The sequence below is a fragment of the Cherax quadricarinatus genome, chromosome 26 (assembly GCF_038502225.1).
Source record: "Cherax quadricarinatus isolate ZL_2023a chromosome 26, ASM3850222v1, whole genome shotgun sequence".
NCBI lineage: Eukaryota > Metazoa > Arthropoda > Malacostraca > Decapoda > Parastacidae > Cherax > Cherax quadricarinatus.
The window spans coordinates 37,472,778-37,490,554 of NC_091317.1; the positions used below are offsets into that span (position 1 = coordinate 37,472,778).

General features: G+C 36.0%; 1 protein-coding gene across 1 annotated transcript in view; it reads left to right on the forward strand.

The window, feature by feature from the left end:
* Window positions 1-17,777, forward strand: part of LOC128691591 (uncharacterized) — a 61,528-nt gene that overhangs the window by 24,576 nt on the left and 19,175 nt on the right. Inside the window, exons 8-9 of the mRNA XM_070088965.1 lie at window positions 3,939-4,239; window positions 9,139-9,356. Coding sequence (XP_069945066.1) covers window positions 3,939-4,239; window positions 9,139-9,356 — 519 coding nt within the window. The remainder of the gene's footprint in view (window positions 1-3,938; window positions 4,240-9,138; window positions 9,357-17,777) is intronic.

Consider the following 17,777-nt stretch of genomic DNA (forward strand, 5'->3'; position numbering starts at 1 on the left):
TATATTTCACTGTTTGTCTAGTATTAAATTATTGTAAACAAATCAAAAATATATATAGTTGTGTTAGGCTAAAATAAATTGTTCTTGTTATGAAAAGGTTAGGTAAGTTTTCTAAGATTCTTTTGGTGCAAAATTAAAAATTTTTCCGTTAACATTAATGAAAAAAATATATCTTTAAACGTATAAGAGAAAATTTTAGAAATGACTTAATTTTAAATGAGTTCTTGCTAATTGACCAGTTTTACATATTCGGCACGACATATATATATATATATATATATTTATATATATATATACATATATATATATATATAAATATATATACAAATATATATATATATATATATATATATATATATATATATATATATATATATATATATATATGTATATACATATATATATATATATATATATATATATATATATATATATATATATATATATATATATATATTTATATATATATATATATGTATATATATATATATATATATACATATATATATATATATATATATATATATATATATATATATATATATATATATATATATATATATATATATATATATATATATATATATATATATATATATATATATGCAAAACAACCACTCTGAAAGAATAGAGAAATTCCAAGCGCTTTCGTGACTACTCACATTATCAAGGAACTATGAAAGCAAAGCATCCAAGGAAGCTATATAAGGGGTCTGGCCAGCACCTCACTATCAGATCCCACAACGGTTAAACACCTGACGCGCGCCGACCCAACTTGGATAGGTCCTTTGCACAAATCACCCCACAAACTATTCTACCCAAGAAAATTTAAAAATTATTTGTCCAGTGTATTATTAAATTCTTCCCAAATTCTATTAATTATAAATGGATCTAATTTATATAAACCTAAGGAAATATTCATATTATTGTCAAAACTGCTTTTTATGAAACAAGATTCAATTATATTCCTGTCGACCATGGACTTGCTTGATGCTACTTTCTCAACTTTTTGAAAATCAATTGGATGGTTAAAATCTCTTACATGAATAAATAGAGCATTGGAATCTTGTCCAGTTCTAATGCTATATTTATGTTGTTTTAATCTTAGTTCGAGATTTTTACCAGTTTGACCGTAATAAACTTTATCGCAAATTTTACAAGGAATCTTATAGACACATCCATCAGCATTTTGGGGGGAATTCTTTATCAAAAGTTTTTTTACTGTATCAAGATTTTTGAATACAACTTTAATATTAAAAGTCTTAAGAAGAGAAGGCATATCAACCAAGTTTTCATGGTAAGGGAGAACCAACATTTTTAGTTGAATAAGGCTGGTTGTCCCTTTTTGGATTGTAAAAAGTATTTCTAGCAACTTTAAAAGATCTATCAATTACATTTCTTGGGTATTTTAAATCATTACCAATTTCATAAATTTTGGGTATTTCCTCATCTATGAACTCAGGACTACAAATTCGTAAAGCTCTCAAAAACATTGATGAGAAAACAAACAGTTTGACTCTATCTTGATGCGAGGAATAATAGTGGACATAGGAACAGTTATTTGTAGGTTTTCTGTAAATTTTAAATTTGAATTCATTATTACCCTTAATAATTAAAACATCTAGCAAAGGCAATGAGTTATTTTCTTCAAACTCAACAGTAAAGTTTATAGAATGGGCTAAGCTATTTAATTTTCCTAGGAAATGGTGTATATCTACATTTTTGGGCATAAGACACAAAATATCATCAACATATCTGAACCATTTAGCTCTATTAGGGAGGATTGTGTTAAGTAACCTTGATAGAGTCAAACTGTCTGTTTTCTCATCAATGTTTTCGAGAGCTTTACGAATTTGTAGTCCTGAGTTCATAGATGAGGAAATATCCAAAATTTATGAAATTGGTAATGATATAAAATACCCAAGAAATGCATTGGATAAATCTTTTAAAGTTGCTAGAAATACTTTTTACAGGTGTTTAACCGTTGTGGGATCTGATAGTGAGGTGCTGGCCAGACCCCTTATATAGCTTCCTTGGATGCTTTACTTTGATAGTTCCTTGATAATGTGAGTAGTCACGAAAGCGCTTGGAATTTCTCTATTCTTTCAGGGTGGTTGTTTTGCATATTCTGAAATCACCTGTTTACTGTGATCTTATTGCATATATATATATATATATATATATATATATATATATATATATATATATATATATATATATATATATATATATATATATATATATATATATATATATATATATATATATATATATATATATATATTTGTATATATATATATATATATATACATATATATATATATATATATATATATATATATATATATATATATTTATATATATATATATATATATATATATATATATATATATATATATATATATATATATATATATATATATATATATATATATATATATATATATATATATATATATATATATATATGCTCTAAAGTTCCTCAAAGAGCTGGGTGAAAAGCTCATCATAGAAACCAAGGACCACAGGGAGACCAGCTTCATCTTTCAGAGACTCAGTGTCGCGATCCAGAGAGGAAATGCTTGCAGCATTCTGGGCACGTGGCCCATAGCCGGGGAGCTGGACGAAGTATTCGAGATGTAGCTCTGAGTTGGTATCTATGTTGTTTTACTTTCTATTGTATTTTGGTGAATATTTTGTCATTGTATTTTTTCTTTAAATAAAATATATATTAAATACAGGGGGTGGTAGGAGAAAATTCTCCAACAGTTTCAGGGAGAACCTTGAGTTTTCCCTGAAGCAAGTTTATTCTTTTCTCTGAGGATGAGGGTCCCCAGGAAAGTGCTAGAAGTGGTACCTCCTTATATATATATATATATATATATATATATATATATATATATATATATATATATATATATATATATATATATATATGTATATATATATATATATATATATATATATATATATATATATATATATATATATATATGTATATATATATATATATATATATATATATATATATATATATATATATATATATATATATATATATATGTATATATATATATATATATATATATATATATATATATATATATATATATATATATATATATATATATATATATATATAGTGCATACACTATATATATATATATATATATATATATATATATATATATATATATATATATATATATATATATATATATATATATATAGTGTATGCAATGAGAAATTTGCATACATGAAGAATTGCAAACTGTGAAACCTTAATTTAAGTAGTAATGGAGCACCTGGAGCTCCTCAGACGCCGGTCATGAACCTAAGATGCAACATTCGTTCCCACTCTGGATTGCTCTCGCTGAGGTGTTGGAAGAGAAAGGTAGCAGTCCTGGGGTCTCTGATGGTTTCAATGAGCCTAGAACCTAGTTCCTTGAGGAAACCCATCGCAGGTTTTACCCAGGAGCCAGGAGTTACTGATATCATATGGGTTGTTAATGGTGGTTACACTATCTGTACTTCATGAGCTGGTGAACTTATTAATTAGGTGGAACTGGCCAAACTTAGGGACCTCACCTAATCCCAAATCTAGTACACATATCATAGATCAGTTTTATTTTATTTAATCTTAATTAATATCAATGATTTTAATTTATTTTTCATATATTAAACTGATGAACAATATACTTATTAGAATTTGGTAAAAATATATTCATTCTCTACTTCTTGGCTAGAGTAAAATGTTTTTGCACATTAGTCCACTGATGTAGGGAGGTCAGGGGAAGCAGCATACAGACTCAATTTCCATAAATATTTATTGACTTCTTTTACTGGTATTTGATTCAAATATGTTAATTTTATGTCTTTATAATCCATGAACTACTTTTTTTTAATTTTCTAACACTCGGTCGGATTTTTTCTATAGGAAGTAAGTATCGGTGCTGGACCTTTCATGATAGATACTTATCGTTCCGAGGTGGTGGACTTCACTGTACCAATATTCATAGACTACTGGAGGATCCTGGCAAGTAGAGGTCTTCCAGAGGTGGACCCCTGGGGCTTCCTGTTTCCCCTGGCACCTCTGGTGTGGGCGACCATCCTGGGGATGCTGGTGGTGCTTGCTGCTGCAGTGTTCCTTATGTATGCCTTCGGCTCTGTCAGAAATGGTTACCAAAACTACTGGGTCGAGGTCGCCTTCGGCTACGTTCGGATATTATTACAGCAAGGTAAGTTTTATCTTCACCTAGCATTTCTTCTGACTTTTGCCTCCCTTCTTCATCTGCCCTGTCTTCTTGTTGTGACTTCGTTTTGATCGTATTGGCGAACATAAATAAACTTACACTATCGACAACAGTAACAACGCTTGCATAGCTCATTATATTTCTCAGAATCATTTTATGAAGAGGAAAAGTAAAAAAAAATATGTTTATTTGAATATACATTGTTACATTGAAAATACATTGTTACACTCTTTAGCATAGAGTCGACCAATGTCGAACACATTTTGGCAAGTTCTTCGTCATGGTACCAGGTCCTAATAACAGCAGCAATTAGCTTCTCCACAGTTGAAGTCTTGTTTCACGATCCTGCGTTTGATTATTGCCCATAGATTCTCAATTAGGTTGAGGTCAGGAAAGTTTCCAGGCCAATTTGGAAAAATACTGACATTCTTCTTCGAAGACTGTCAGTATTTTTCTGTAAGTGTGGCATGAAGCAAGATCCTGTTGGAAAATATCTTCTCCACTAAGAAAGTCTCTATCCATAATTTGAAGCAAATGAGTTGCCAGGATTGCCTTGTATTTGTCGCCGTTCATGGTTATACAACAATAATGAGCCGTCCAGGGCTTTCAGCAGTAAAACTACCCAAAAACATCATCTTAGGTAGGTGTTTTGGTGCTTTGGCGCTTGTTGAATGTGTCCATTCCAAGAAGTTCACCTTTTCTCCGTCTCACTACCACTGATCTGATCGAATGGCCACCGCAGCCGTGTCTTCTTCAAAGCAGCAGTCAGTAATTGTTTCGTTGCTAGCTTTTTGGCATTTCTGTCAACTTCATGGGTCTAGCTCAGTGGTAAAGTACTATGGACTCTGATACAGAGGTAGCAGGTTCTTGCCCTGCTGTGTGGACGTAGAGACAATGTTTGTAAATAATTTCGCCTGTTTGCGAATTGTTAAGCATTTCAAATCTCTTCCGTTGCCCACTGCATGTGGCAGGTTTCAATGAAATAACTTTCAAAACGAGCTTTTCGAACAGTGGAAGAATCAACATTTACCCCAGCTGAAGCCAAATCTCTCTACAAATCTTTGCTGGTTTTCTTGGAATCCTTCACACTATTTCTTATGATAACCTTGTAATCGTGAGGTGTTGTCTTGCGTTTTCTTTCACATCTTCCTCGACGCAGCACTCCACAAACACCAGTGTCATTAGCTCTCTTCAGAATCCGACCAACAGTTGACTTTGCTAGGCTCAAATTATCGGCGATCTGTCTGATAATCAAAGTAAAATGTTTTCTAAAAGCTACAATACTTGCATGATTCCTAGGTGTAACATCCATCATAAATTTCAGCAGTGATCATGAATTGAAGGGGAGAATTTGGCAAAACCACATTCATTCACGGAGCAAATTGCAGAAATTGCTTTACAGAGCAACAGCTGTTGTAACACTAACAAGAGTTGCAGAGTAACACCACAGCTGGATGGTTGCCAAAAGTCAGTAGCAAACTCTTATGAAAAGAGCCCAAACTATATTAAATAAGCTGGAGACTAAGACATTTCGCAAACAGGCGAATTATTTACAAACATTGTTTCTACGTCCACAGCAGGACTCGAACCTGCAAACTCTGTATCAGAGTTCACAGTACAGGGTGACCATAAAAACACTCCATGATTTCAAACAGGCATAACACGTAACTTTATTGTTATATTCTTTTACGGTTTGTAGCTTTAGATGCAGGATTTCATTCGGTTTCATGTGGTATTGGGTAGCATTAAAGGCACTCAATGTACGCCCCTCTGGTTGCTGGCCAAACATCGATACCCTAGTCCAGTTCGGTCCAGACGCTCTGCAGCATATCTGGAGTTATCATGTGAACTGTTTCAGTTATCGAAATTTTCAGCTCCTCCAGGGTTGCAGGTAGTTGTGGTACGTAAACTGTAATCTTCACGTAACCCCCAAGAAAGAAGTCACAAACAGTTAGGCCCGGTGACCTCTGCAAGTGGCCTGCGAGGTCACCGGACCTAACTGCTTGTGACTTCTTTCTCTGGGGGTACGTGAAGAGCACAGTTTGCGTACCACCACTACTTGCAACCCTGGAGGAGCTGAAAATTTAAATCACTGAAGCAGTTCGCATGAGAACTTCAAATCTGGGCCGAACTAGACTGTCGCAACGATATTTGCTGAGCAACCAGAGGGGCGCACATTGAGTGCCTTTAGTGCTAACCTATGCCACATGAAACTGAATGAAATCCTACATCTGAAGCTACTAACGGTGAAAGATTATTACAAAAAACTTATATCTTATACCTGTAATACAGGTATAACATGTTATACCCTGTACTTTACCAAGGAGCCAGACCCCAGATAAGTATGGGCGCCTAGCCGTAGCTAGACGATGTTACCCCATTGCCTGGGGCACCAGACTTGTTTTCTTAGTTATTTAATCAAATCCTGCCGCATGCAGTGGACAAGGAAAGAGATTTGAAATTAGGTCTGGCTCCGTGGTACCTCCCCCACACTTACATTCTGCTCTTCTTCACTCCTAAAAGATGGTATACCTCCCTGACCAGTGCATGAAATTACCGCCTCCCTTTCTTCCTTAACATTTAAAAGTTCCTCAAAATATTCTCGCCATCTACCTAATACCTCCATCTCCCCATCTACTAACTCCCCTACTCTGTTTTTAACTGACAAATCCATAGGCTTTCTTAACTTGTTTAACTCACTCCAAAATTTTTTCTTATTTTCATTAAACTTTCTTGACAGTGCCTCTCCCACTCTATCATCTGCTCTCCTTTTGCACTCTCTCACCACTCTCTTCACCTTTCTTTTACTCTCCATATACTCTGCTCTTCTTATAACACTTCTGCTTTGTAAAAACCTCTCATAAGCTACCTTTTTCTCTTTTATCACACCCTTTACTTCATCATTCCACCAATCACTCCTCTTTCCTCCTGCACCCACCCTCCTATAACCACAAACTTCTGCCCCACATTCTAATACTGCATTTTTAAAACTATTCCAACCCTCTTCAACCCCCCCACTACTCATCTTTGCACTAGCCCACCTTTCTGCCAATAGTCGCTTATATCTCACCCGAACTTCCTCCTCCCTTAGTTTATACACTTTCACCTCCCTCTTACTTGTTGTTGCCAGCTTCCTCTTATCCCATCTACCTCTTACTCTAACTGTAGCTACAACTAAATAATGATCCGATATATCAGTTGCCCCTCTATGAACATGTACATCCTGGAGCCTACCCATCAACCTTTTATCCACCAATACGTAATCTAACAAACTACTTTCATTACGTGCTACATCATACCTTGTATATTTATTCATCCTCTTTTTCATAAAATATGTATTACTTATTACCAAATCTCTTTCTACACATAGCTCAATTAAAGGCTCCCCATTTACATTTACCCCTGGCACCCCAAATTTACCTACTACTCCCTCCATAACATTTTTACCCACTTTAGCATTGAAATCCCCAACCACCATTACTCTCACATTTGATTCAAAACTCCCCACGCATTCACTCAACATTTCCCAAAATCTCTCTCTCTCCTCTACACTTCTCTCTTCTCCAGGTGCATACACGCTTATTATAACCCACTTTTCACATCCAATCTTTATTTTACTCCACATAATCCTTGAATTAATACATTTATAGTCCCTCTTTTCCTGCGATAGCTTATCCCTCAATATTATTGCTACTCCTTCTTTAGCTCTAACTCTATTTGAAACCCCTGACCTAATCCCATTTATTCCTCTCCATTGAAACTCTCCCACCCCTTTCAGCTTTGTTTCACTTAAAGCCAGGACATCCAGCTTCTTCTCATTCATTACATCCACAATCATCTCTTTCTTATCATTTGCACAACATCCACGCACATTCAGACTTCCCACTTTGACAATTTTCTTCTTATTCTTCTTAGTAATCTTTACAGGAAAAGGGGTTACTAGCCCATTGTTCCCGGCATTTTAGTTGACTTTTACAACACGCATGGCTTACGGAGGAAAGATTCTTATTCCACTTCCCCATGGATATAAAAGGAAAAGTAATAAGACCAAGAACTATTAAGATAAAATCAAAGAAAACTCAGATGAGTGTGTATAAATAAACGTGTACATGTATGTGTAGTGTGACCTAAGTGTAAGTAGAAGTAACAAGACGTACCTGTAATCTTGCATATTTATGAGACAGACAAAAGACACCAGCAATCCTACCATCATGTAAAACAATTATAGGCTTTCGTTTTACACTCACTTGGCAGGACGGTAGTACCTCCCTGAATGGTTGCTGTCTACCAACCTACTACCTATAAATAAAAAAATATATAAATAAAATATAAATAAAATATTAATAAAATAAAATATAAATAAATAAAATATAAATAAAAAAAATAAATATGTATGTATATACTCTAATTCGTAATAATCTCTTAAAATGAATATGCAGAAAGATGAACAGGTGGCTTGAACTGGGGTCGTGGGATTACCAGATCCAGTGCTTTACCGGTAGCAGTACTTCCGTACACGTTTTCCATCAGTGGCTCTAACTTTACTCCTACTGACTCTTCCCCACAATCCCAGTGTATTCGCAGTAAATCTATATTTTCGTCCTTCAGAACCATATAGTGTGTGGCACTGTCTTTGTTTCTGAGTTGGCCTGTCACAGACTTGAGGGAGAAGTAGATATCATCGCGGAATAAGCTGCTTCTAATGGCTACCGGTTTTGTACACAATAAGCGGTGGCTATTCATCGGTTTACACAGTTGTTTCTAATGTAGTGTGGCATAATATACAGAAACGTTTAATAAAATACAGCAACGAAATGCTTCAAACGGATTATAAAACATCAATATTAATGTAATAAATATATTTTACTTCATCAATCATTACAGATATGACTCTGCCTATAATTTGGTTGTGGGAGCGGTTGTTGCTTTTGGTGTGGATAATGGTGACACTGGTGTTAACACGGAGTTACTCTGGCAACCTCATGGCTCTCCTGGCAGTGAGACACATCCCTGAACCTTACCAAACACTACGTGACATGATGGACGACCCATTTGTTACGATCATATGGGAACAGGGCTCTGCAACAATCTCCTATATGAAAGTGAGTCAGAAACCTGTAACATGCTGTAGAATATTGAAATATTAAACCAATACTGTAAGTTTATTAAGGTATACACAAATACAGTTACATAGATTATCATACATAGCAGCATATGTGTAGAGAACCTGGGATAACCCAAAAAAGGTTACATTGGGGTCCTTTTAATACCTTATTATTATACTATTAAAGAAATATCTTTTTATTATACAATAAAGGAAATATACTACGAATAAGGTAAAATGAGTTATTTATATTTACTTGTGCGTTAGCTAAAAAATAAAATATCATTTTCCTCCCTTGTGTTGCTACATTCATCAGACACCTTTTGGATCTCTTTTCGAACTGGTTCATGCTATGACTGGCTTTGACATGTGCAGGCAGTCTGTTCCATTCCTTTATTGCTGTACAATAAAAGGTGTTTGAAGCCTGGCCACTGACTGTGGGTACTACAAAGTTGTGTTCTCTCCCCCTAGTATTATGATTGCTTCGGTTCCCAACCCTGACAAAATAGGCAGCAAGATACTCTGGGCACAGTTTGTGAGAAGTTTTATAAACGTCATTCAACTCTCTTTACATCATCATTCCACCAATCGCTCCTCTTCCCTCCTGCACCCACTTTCCTGTAACCACAAACTTCTGCTGAACACTCTAACACTACATTTTTAAACCTACCCCATACCTCTTCGACCCCATTGCCTATGCTCTCATTAGCCCATCTATCCTCCAATAGCTGTTTATATCTTACCCTAACTGCCTCCTCTTTTAGTTTATAAACCTTCACCTCTCTCTTCCCTGATGCTTCTATTCTCCTTGTATCCCATCTACCTTTTACTCTCAGTGTAGCTACAACTAGAAAGTGATCTGATATATCTGTGGCCCCTCTATAAACATGTACATCCTGAAGTTTACTCAACAGTCTTTTATCTACCAATACATAATCCAACAAACTACTGTCATTTCGCCCTACATCATATCTTGTATACTTATTTATCCTCTTTTTCTTAAGATATGTATTACCTATAACTAAACCCCTTTCTATACAAAGTTCAATAAAAGGGCTCCCATTATCATTTACACCTGGCACCCCAAACTTACCTACCACACCCTCTCTAAAAGTTTCTCCTACTTTAGCATTCAGATCCCCTACCACAATTACTCTCTCACTTGGTTCAAAGGCTCCTGTACATTCACTTAACATCTCCCAAAATCTCTCTCTCTCCTCTACATTCCTCTCTTCTCCAGGTGCATACACGCTTATTATGACCCACTTTTCTCATCCAACCTTTACTTTAATCCACATTATTCTTGAATTTACACATTCATATTCTCTTTTCTCCTTCCATAACTGATCCTTCAACATTACTGCTACCCCTTCCTTTGCTCTAACTCTCTCAGATACTCCAGATTTAATCCCATTTATTTCCCCCCACTGAAACTCCCCTACCCCTTTCAGCTTTGTTTCACTTAGGGCCAGGACATCCAACTTCTTTTCATTCATAACATCAGCAATCATCTGTTTCTTGTCATCCGCACTACATCCACGCACATTCAAGCAACCCAGTTTTATAAAGTTTTTCTTCTTCTCTTTTATAGTAAATGTCTACAGGAGAAGGGGTTACTAGCCCATTGCTCCCGGCATTTTAGTCGCCTCATACGACACGCATGGCTTACGGAGGAAAGATTCTTTTCCACTTCCCCATGGACAATACAAGAAATAAAGAAGAACAAGAGCTATTTAGAAAAAGGAGAAAAACCTAGATGTATGTATATGTATATGCATGTGCGTGTCTGTGAAGTGTGACCAAAGCGTAAGTAGGAGTAGCAAGATATCCCTGTTATCTAGCGTGTTTATGAGACAGAAAAAGAAACCAGCAATCCTACCATCATGCAAAACAGTTACAGGTTTCTGTTTCACAGTCATCTGGCAGTACGGTAGTACTTCCCTGGGTGGTTGCTGTCTACCAACCTACTATATATATATATATATATATATATATATATATATATATATATATATATATATATATATATATATATATATATATATATATATGTCGTGCCGAATGTGTAAAACTGGTCAATTAGCAAGAACTCATTTAAAATTGAGTCCTTTCTAAAATTTTCTCTTATACGTTTAAAGATATATATTTTTTTCATTAATGTTAAGGTAAAAATTTTTAATTTTGCACCAAAAGAATCTTAGAAAACTTACCTAACCTTATTGTAACAAGAGCAATTTATTTTAGCCTAACCCAACTAAATATATTCTAGATTTGTTTACAATAATTTAATACTAAATAAACACAATGAAATATATTTTTTTTCTTTAGGTTCAGAATGATTTTGGCGAAATTACTGCATACACAAATTTTCATTTGTCCTATATGGCAAGATGAGCGTTGCTATTTAAGCCAAGATCGCAAGTTCTGCCTATTCGGCACGACATATATATATATATTTATATATATATATATATATATATATATATATATATATATATATATATATATATATATATGTCGTGCCGAATAGGCAGAACTTGCGATCTTGGCTTAAATAGCAACGCTCATCTTGCCAAATAAGACGAGTGAAAATTTGTGTATGCAATAATTTCGCCAAAATCATTATGAACCTAACGAAAAAAGTATATTTCACTGTGTTTGTTTAGTAATAAATTATTGTGAACGTATCTAAAATATATTTAGTTGGGTTAGGCTAAAATAAATTGTTCTTGTTATAATAAGGTTAGGTAAGTTTTCTAAGATTCTTTTGGAGGAAAATTAAAATTTTTTACATTAACGTTAATGAAAAAAATGTATCTTTAAACGGATAAGAGACAAGGTGTATTTCCTTGGTCCGAGGACATATGGTGTTGTGGACGCCTCTTAGCTAATTTCATTCTACTCCCCATTTGGTGTACTAGCCCAACAAACAGTATTTTATAATATTGTAACATCGAACGAGTAGTATTGATTAATAACAACACCGTGACTAGCCAAGAACTCGAACCCTTGTTGCAGAATAAAATTAGGATGAAATTAGCTCAGAATCACCTACACCACTGTATGTCTTCTAACCAAGGTAACCTGTCGTTTGTGTACTGAGAATGCTTGCTCACAGGCCTCCCATTTTTCTCTTAAAAGCTTCAAGCAGCCTTGTAAGTCATCGCAATTTACATTACTGTGTCGACTGATAATCTTACACCTGTTGCATGCTCTGTTCAAATGCCCTTTACATGCAGCCACTGTTTTAACCTTGTTGACACTGAGATAAACCCTGTTTGATTCTCATCCACCATTGTTGTGGTTTAGTTAAAAGTTCAGCACTAATTTGTACTTAATTAGCCCACCCCACAGCAAAATCTGGAATTAGGTAAGAATTAATGAGTCTTAAAGCTCTTCGATAAGCTTAACGATTTTCGTTATCATATAACATTTTTCACTAAGGTGTTTGAGGAGGTAGATCATGGTAATGAATATGATATTGTGTATATGGACTTCAGTAAGGCTTTCGATAGAGTCACATCAGAGACTATAGAGGAAACTTAAGGCACACGGAATAGGAGGAGAAATTTTTTCCTGGGTAGAGGCATGGCTGACAAATAAGCAGCAGAGAGTTTGCTTAAATGGGGAGAAATCAGAATTGGGGCACGTCACAAGCGGTGTTCCTCAGGGTCAGTGTTGGGCCCGTTGTTGTTCACAATTTACATAAACGACATAGATGAGGGAATAAATAGCGACATAAGCAAATCTGCTGATGACACCAAAATAGGCCGTCCAATTCATTCTAATGAGGAGACTAGAGCACTGCAAGATGATTTGAATAGACCGATGCAATTGTCGGAGAAGCGGCAGATTCAGTTTATTATAGACAAATGCAAAGTTCTAAATGTTGGACAGGAAAATAACCATGCGACATATAAACTAAATAAGGATTTAGGAGCTCTGGTTAGTAGTAATCTAAAACCAAGACAACAGTGCATTAGTGTTGGCAATAAAGCTAACAGAATTCTTGGCTTCATATCTAGAAGTATAAATAACAGAGGTCTTCAGGTTGTTCTTCAACTCTATATATCCTTGGTTAGGCCTCATTTAGACTGCTGCTCAGTTCTGGTCACCGTATTACAGAATGGATATAAATGCTCTGGAAAACGTACAGAGGAGGATGACAAAGATGATCCCATGTATCAGAATATGAGGATTGACTCAGGGCCTTGAATCTGCACTATCTCGAAAGGCGTAGAATTAGGGGGGATATGATCGAGGTACATAAATGGAAAACAGGAATAAATAAAGGGGATGCAAATAGCTTGCGGAAAATTTTCAGGTAAGACAGGACTCGCAGCATTGGTTTCAAGTTGGAAAAATTCAGGTTGAGGAAGGATATAGGAAAGCACTGGTTTGGTAATAGAGCTGTGGATGAGTACAGTTATTGAGGCTAAAACGTTGTGTAGTTTTAAAAATAGATTAGATAAATACATGAGTAGGTGTGGGTGGGTGTGAGTTGGACCTGACTAGCTTGTGCTGCTGGGTCTGGTGCCGTGCTCCTTCCATGAGTGGAGGTGACCAGACTGGGTGGGTCATTTGGCGAATCCGGGGGGCGGGGGAAATGGACCTGCTCTGCATTGGTCATTAGACCTGTTGCAGTGTTCCTTCTTTCTTATGTTCTTAATGACTTGGCTCTGAATCAAAATGTACACTGTCAGTCCTCAAACCTAACCGAAATGTATATCGTTGTTATGAAAGCTTAACCTAGCAGTTTTCTGTACTTAATCTAGCCTCTGGTGCAAATCAAAAATCCCACATTAATATGAACCAATGACACTGAATTTCACCCAGTATAAATGAACTCTTTGCAAGATTAAAATTCACTTGCTATGTGTAAATAACTTGGCTTAACTGTACCTAGCTTATTCAGTTCGCTGCGGTCAACTGGATAAGGTGAATCCTAACCTAACTGTATATAACTGTTGAAATTATTGTGAACCTATTGCCTAAATCTGGCCTTGCAGTTCACTGTAAATAATTAAATATACAAGTTTCCTACCCTGGCTTACTTGCAATCACTGTAAATAATTAAATTTACAAGCTTAACTAGCCTACTCTGGCCTGCCTGTAAATTACTGTAAATGATTAGATTTACAAGCTAAACTAGCCTACTCTGGCCTGCTTGTAAACCACTGTAATTAAATTTACAAGATCAACTAGCCGACTTTGGCCTACCTGTTAATTACTGTAAATAATTAGATTTACAAGCTCAACTAGCCTTCTCTGGCCTGCCTGTAAATCACTGTAAGTAATTAAATTTACAAGCTCAAGTAGCTTACTCTGGCCTGCCTGTAAATTACTTTAAATAATAAACTTCTGTGAGTAGTCAACTTAGCCTAGACTAGCTTGTGTCTCTTGGCCCAGCTGTGAGCTAACTTAACCTAACTTTTATTAATCCCTGGTACGTAACTGTGGCCTAGCTGAGTTAACCAATCTGTCTGCTAAATTAGCTATTCCACATCCAGTTCGAAGGACCACTTTATGGAAATTTGTGTTCGGACTGCCTCCTTGTGAGTTGCTGACCCTGGCAAGTACTGTTGAACACACAGACACCCTAACATTAGTCATCTCAGGCTTACAAGTGGCTTTTAGGACACATTTCCATATGCAACTGATTTGCAAGAAATTTTTAACTACATGCAGGAATAAAGAACTAACTTAGTTGTAGAAAACATACCCCGAGAACTCCCCCAACTCCACCCTAGCAACCAGACTCCTCTGGTCCCTCTCTTCAGGGCACCATGTGCAGGGAAGGACTTAATTTCTGCATGCATTCAGATGGTATTAGTATCGCTTCCTGCACCTCAGAGCTCCCTGATTTTAATGGGTATTCCTTAAGGAATATTTATGCAGTAAGTGACACTAGCTTCTAGAATAATACTTGAGGAGGAGATGCCTACAAACATTACTTTATAGTGGGCGTTTGCCTGCAAATAACCCACGGCTCAAATAATCCATTTTCCTCAGAGTATCAATGGCCAACTATACTAAGAGAAATGAAAGGTATTGCCTTACTGCAGAGGGCCTGGATAGAGACAAATATCCACAGTTTGTCGGGAAGCCTCTGTGAGTCTTCGTTCCTCAGGCCAAGTATTTTGAAGACACATGGGGCACCAAGCTGTAGCTCCTGGTATGTTGTTGTCACCACAGTGTCCAATCCAAGAAGAACCATCGTCTGTCTGCCCCAGCTTCTGCCTCGTTCAAGCATGGGGTTGCCAGTTCTCCTTAGCTAATATAACCTAATACTCACCTATATTAAAGGCCTAAGCCTACCTATGTTAATGTCCTAATGCTACAGTATTAATGTCTACGGTTACCTCTATAATTCTAATATTAGTTACTAACTATATACACACAATATACACACACTGCCTTTGCCAACTAGAGTTTATTTTGGGTGGATGTTGGGGCTCACAAATAAATTTCCACAAATACATTTCTTCATTAAAATTTTAGGCCAGCTAGTCTACCCAGGATATTTGTCAAGTGTTTCACATGCAAAGTTGATGTTCATGATACTGAAACTATAAATAAACTATAAAATTATATATCCAACAGTGAAACAAAAATAAATTATGAAATTGAAAACCTGTGTTAGCTGTAGCAAATTTCAAACGAGGTACAGATATGGTAACATGCTATATCTGCAAAAAATGGGGCCGTAGTCCTTGTGCAGATATTGACCATTTAACCATTAACCAGATATTTAACCATTTAACCAGTGGGAACAAACTTCATATACAGTAGACCGTTGTTTAACATGATTTTGTCTTGCACGTTTTCGTTATAGCACGATTGAAAAATTGTGGCATATTTTTTGTTTAACACTGTGTGAAATTAGTTTAACACGGTTGAGGGGAAAAAAATTTGAGCGTGCGGTAGCCCACCAGGAGGTTTGGTCTGTGGGTTAGTGGGTTACACCATTGTGTTAATGTGGGGAGACCTATTGCCAACCCCCGCCTCCCTAAGCCACCCACACACACCACTCTCCTCATTAAGTGTTTAATGCTGATGAGACAAGTGTTTTTTGGAAAAAAATGGCAACACGAACTTATATCAGCCAGTAAGAGAAAAGTACACAGGGCTTCAAGACAGCAAAGGATAGCTTCACCTTGCTCCTTTGCAGTAATGCAGCAGGTGATTTCAAGTGTAAGCCCATGGTTATTTACCGCTCTAAGATTCCTCGTGCTTTGAAAGGTGTAGATAAAAACACCTTACCAGTAATTTGGAGGTCAAACCAGCCAGCATCAATGACAGAGGAAATATTTATTGACTGGTTTAAGCATCACTTTATTCCTGAAGTCAAGTTTTACCTGACAGCAAGAACCTTGCATTCAAGGCTCTCTTCATTCTTGATAATTCCTGTACTCATCCACAAGCTTTGCTGGATGTGACCCCACATGTAAAAGTTGTATTTTTACCTCCAAATACATCTCTAATACAACCACTGAATCGGGGAGTTATTAAGTCATTCAAGCATAACTACACAAAAAAGTTATTAAAAACTAGTTGCATCAATGGACTCTAACTCCAACCTGGCAGTACCAAGCTTCTGGAATAAATTTAATATTGCAGATGCTATCAGCTATGCTAGAAGTTCATGGAATGAAGTGCCTCAATCAACATTAAATGCAGGCTGGGGAAAGTTATGGCCTTCTGTAGTTAATACTTTCACTGGTTTCCCCTTGCTTGAGAGTCAGGATCAGGAAATTGTTCAGCTGGCAAGAATATTACCAAGTGATGGTTTTGAAGATATGAATGAAGAAGATGTGAATGAGCTCTTAGAAGATGATGATGATGAAGACAGGAGTCCAGAGGAAATGTTGGCAGAGCTCGATGCACAGATACAAGAGAGGGAGATAACAGAAGAAGTTGAAGAAGAACCTGAAGAAAAACAGTTAAGATTGCAGCAGTTACGTGAGCAGTTCCATGTTGCTGCTAAACTAGCAGACTTTTTCACTAAAGAGGACCCTGCCAAATCTAGAAGCAGTGCTTTGAAATGGGGTCTAGACCACCTGATGATGCCTTACAGGGTAAAAGAGCCCAGAGATCCATTACAGAATTTATGCACGCTCCAATACAACCATTGATTTCTGTACCAGTACCTCTACCAACCACTTCTGCCGACAACCAACAACCATCCACCTCAGCCCAGTAGGGCCACACCATCTTTATCCACTCTCTTCACAATCATCCACAAACACCATTACCCATAATTTAAGGTAAGAAATACTATTATTTCTATTGCAATTGTAATCTTAAGCAGTAATATATCATGACAATGCACTACAATTACATATTCACTTTTATTTTGAAAGTTGTTTGACTTTTTGGGGGGCTCCCAGGAACGTAACCCTATTTTGCCCGTAAGTTC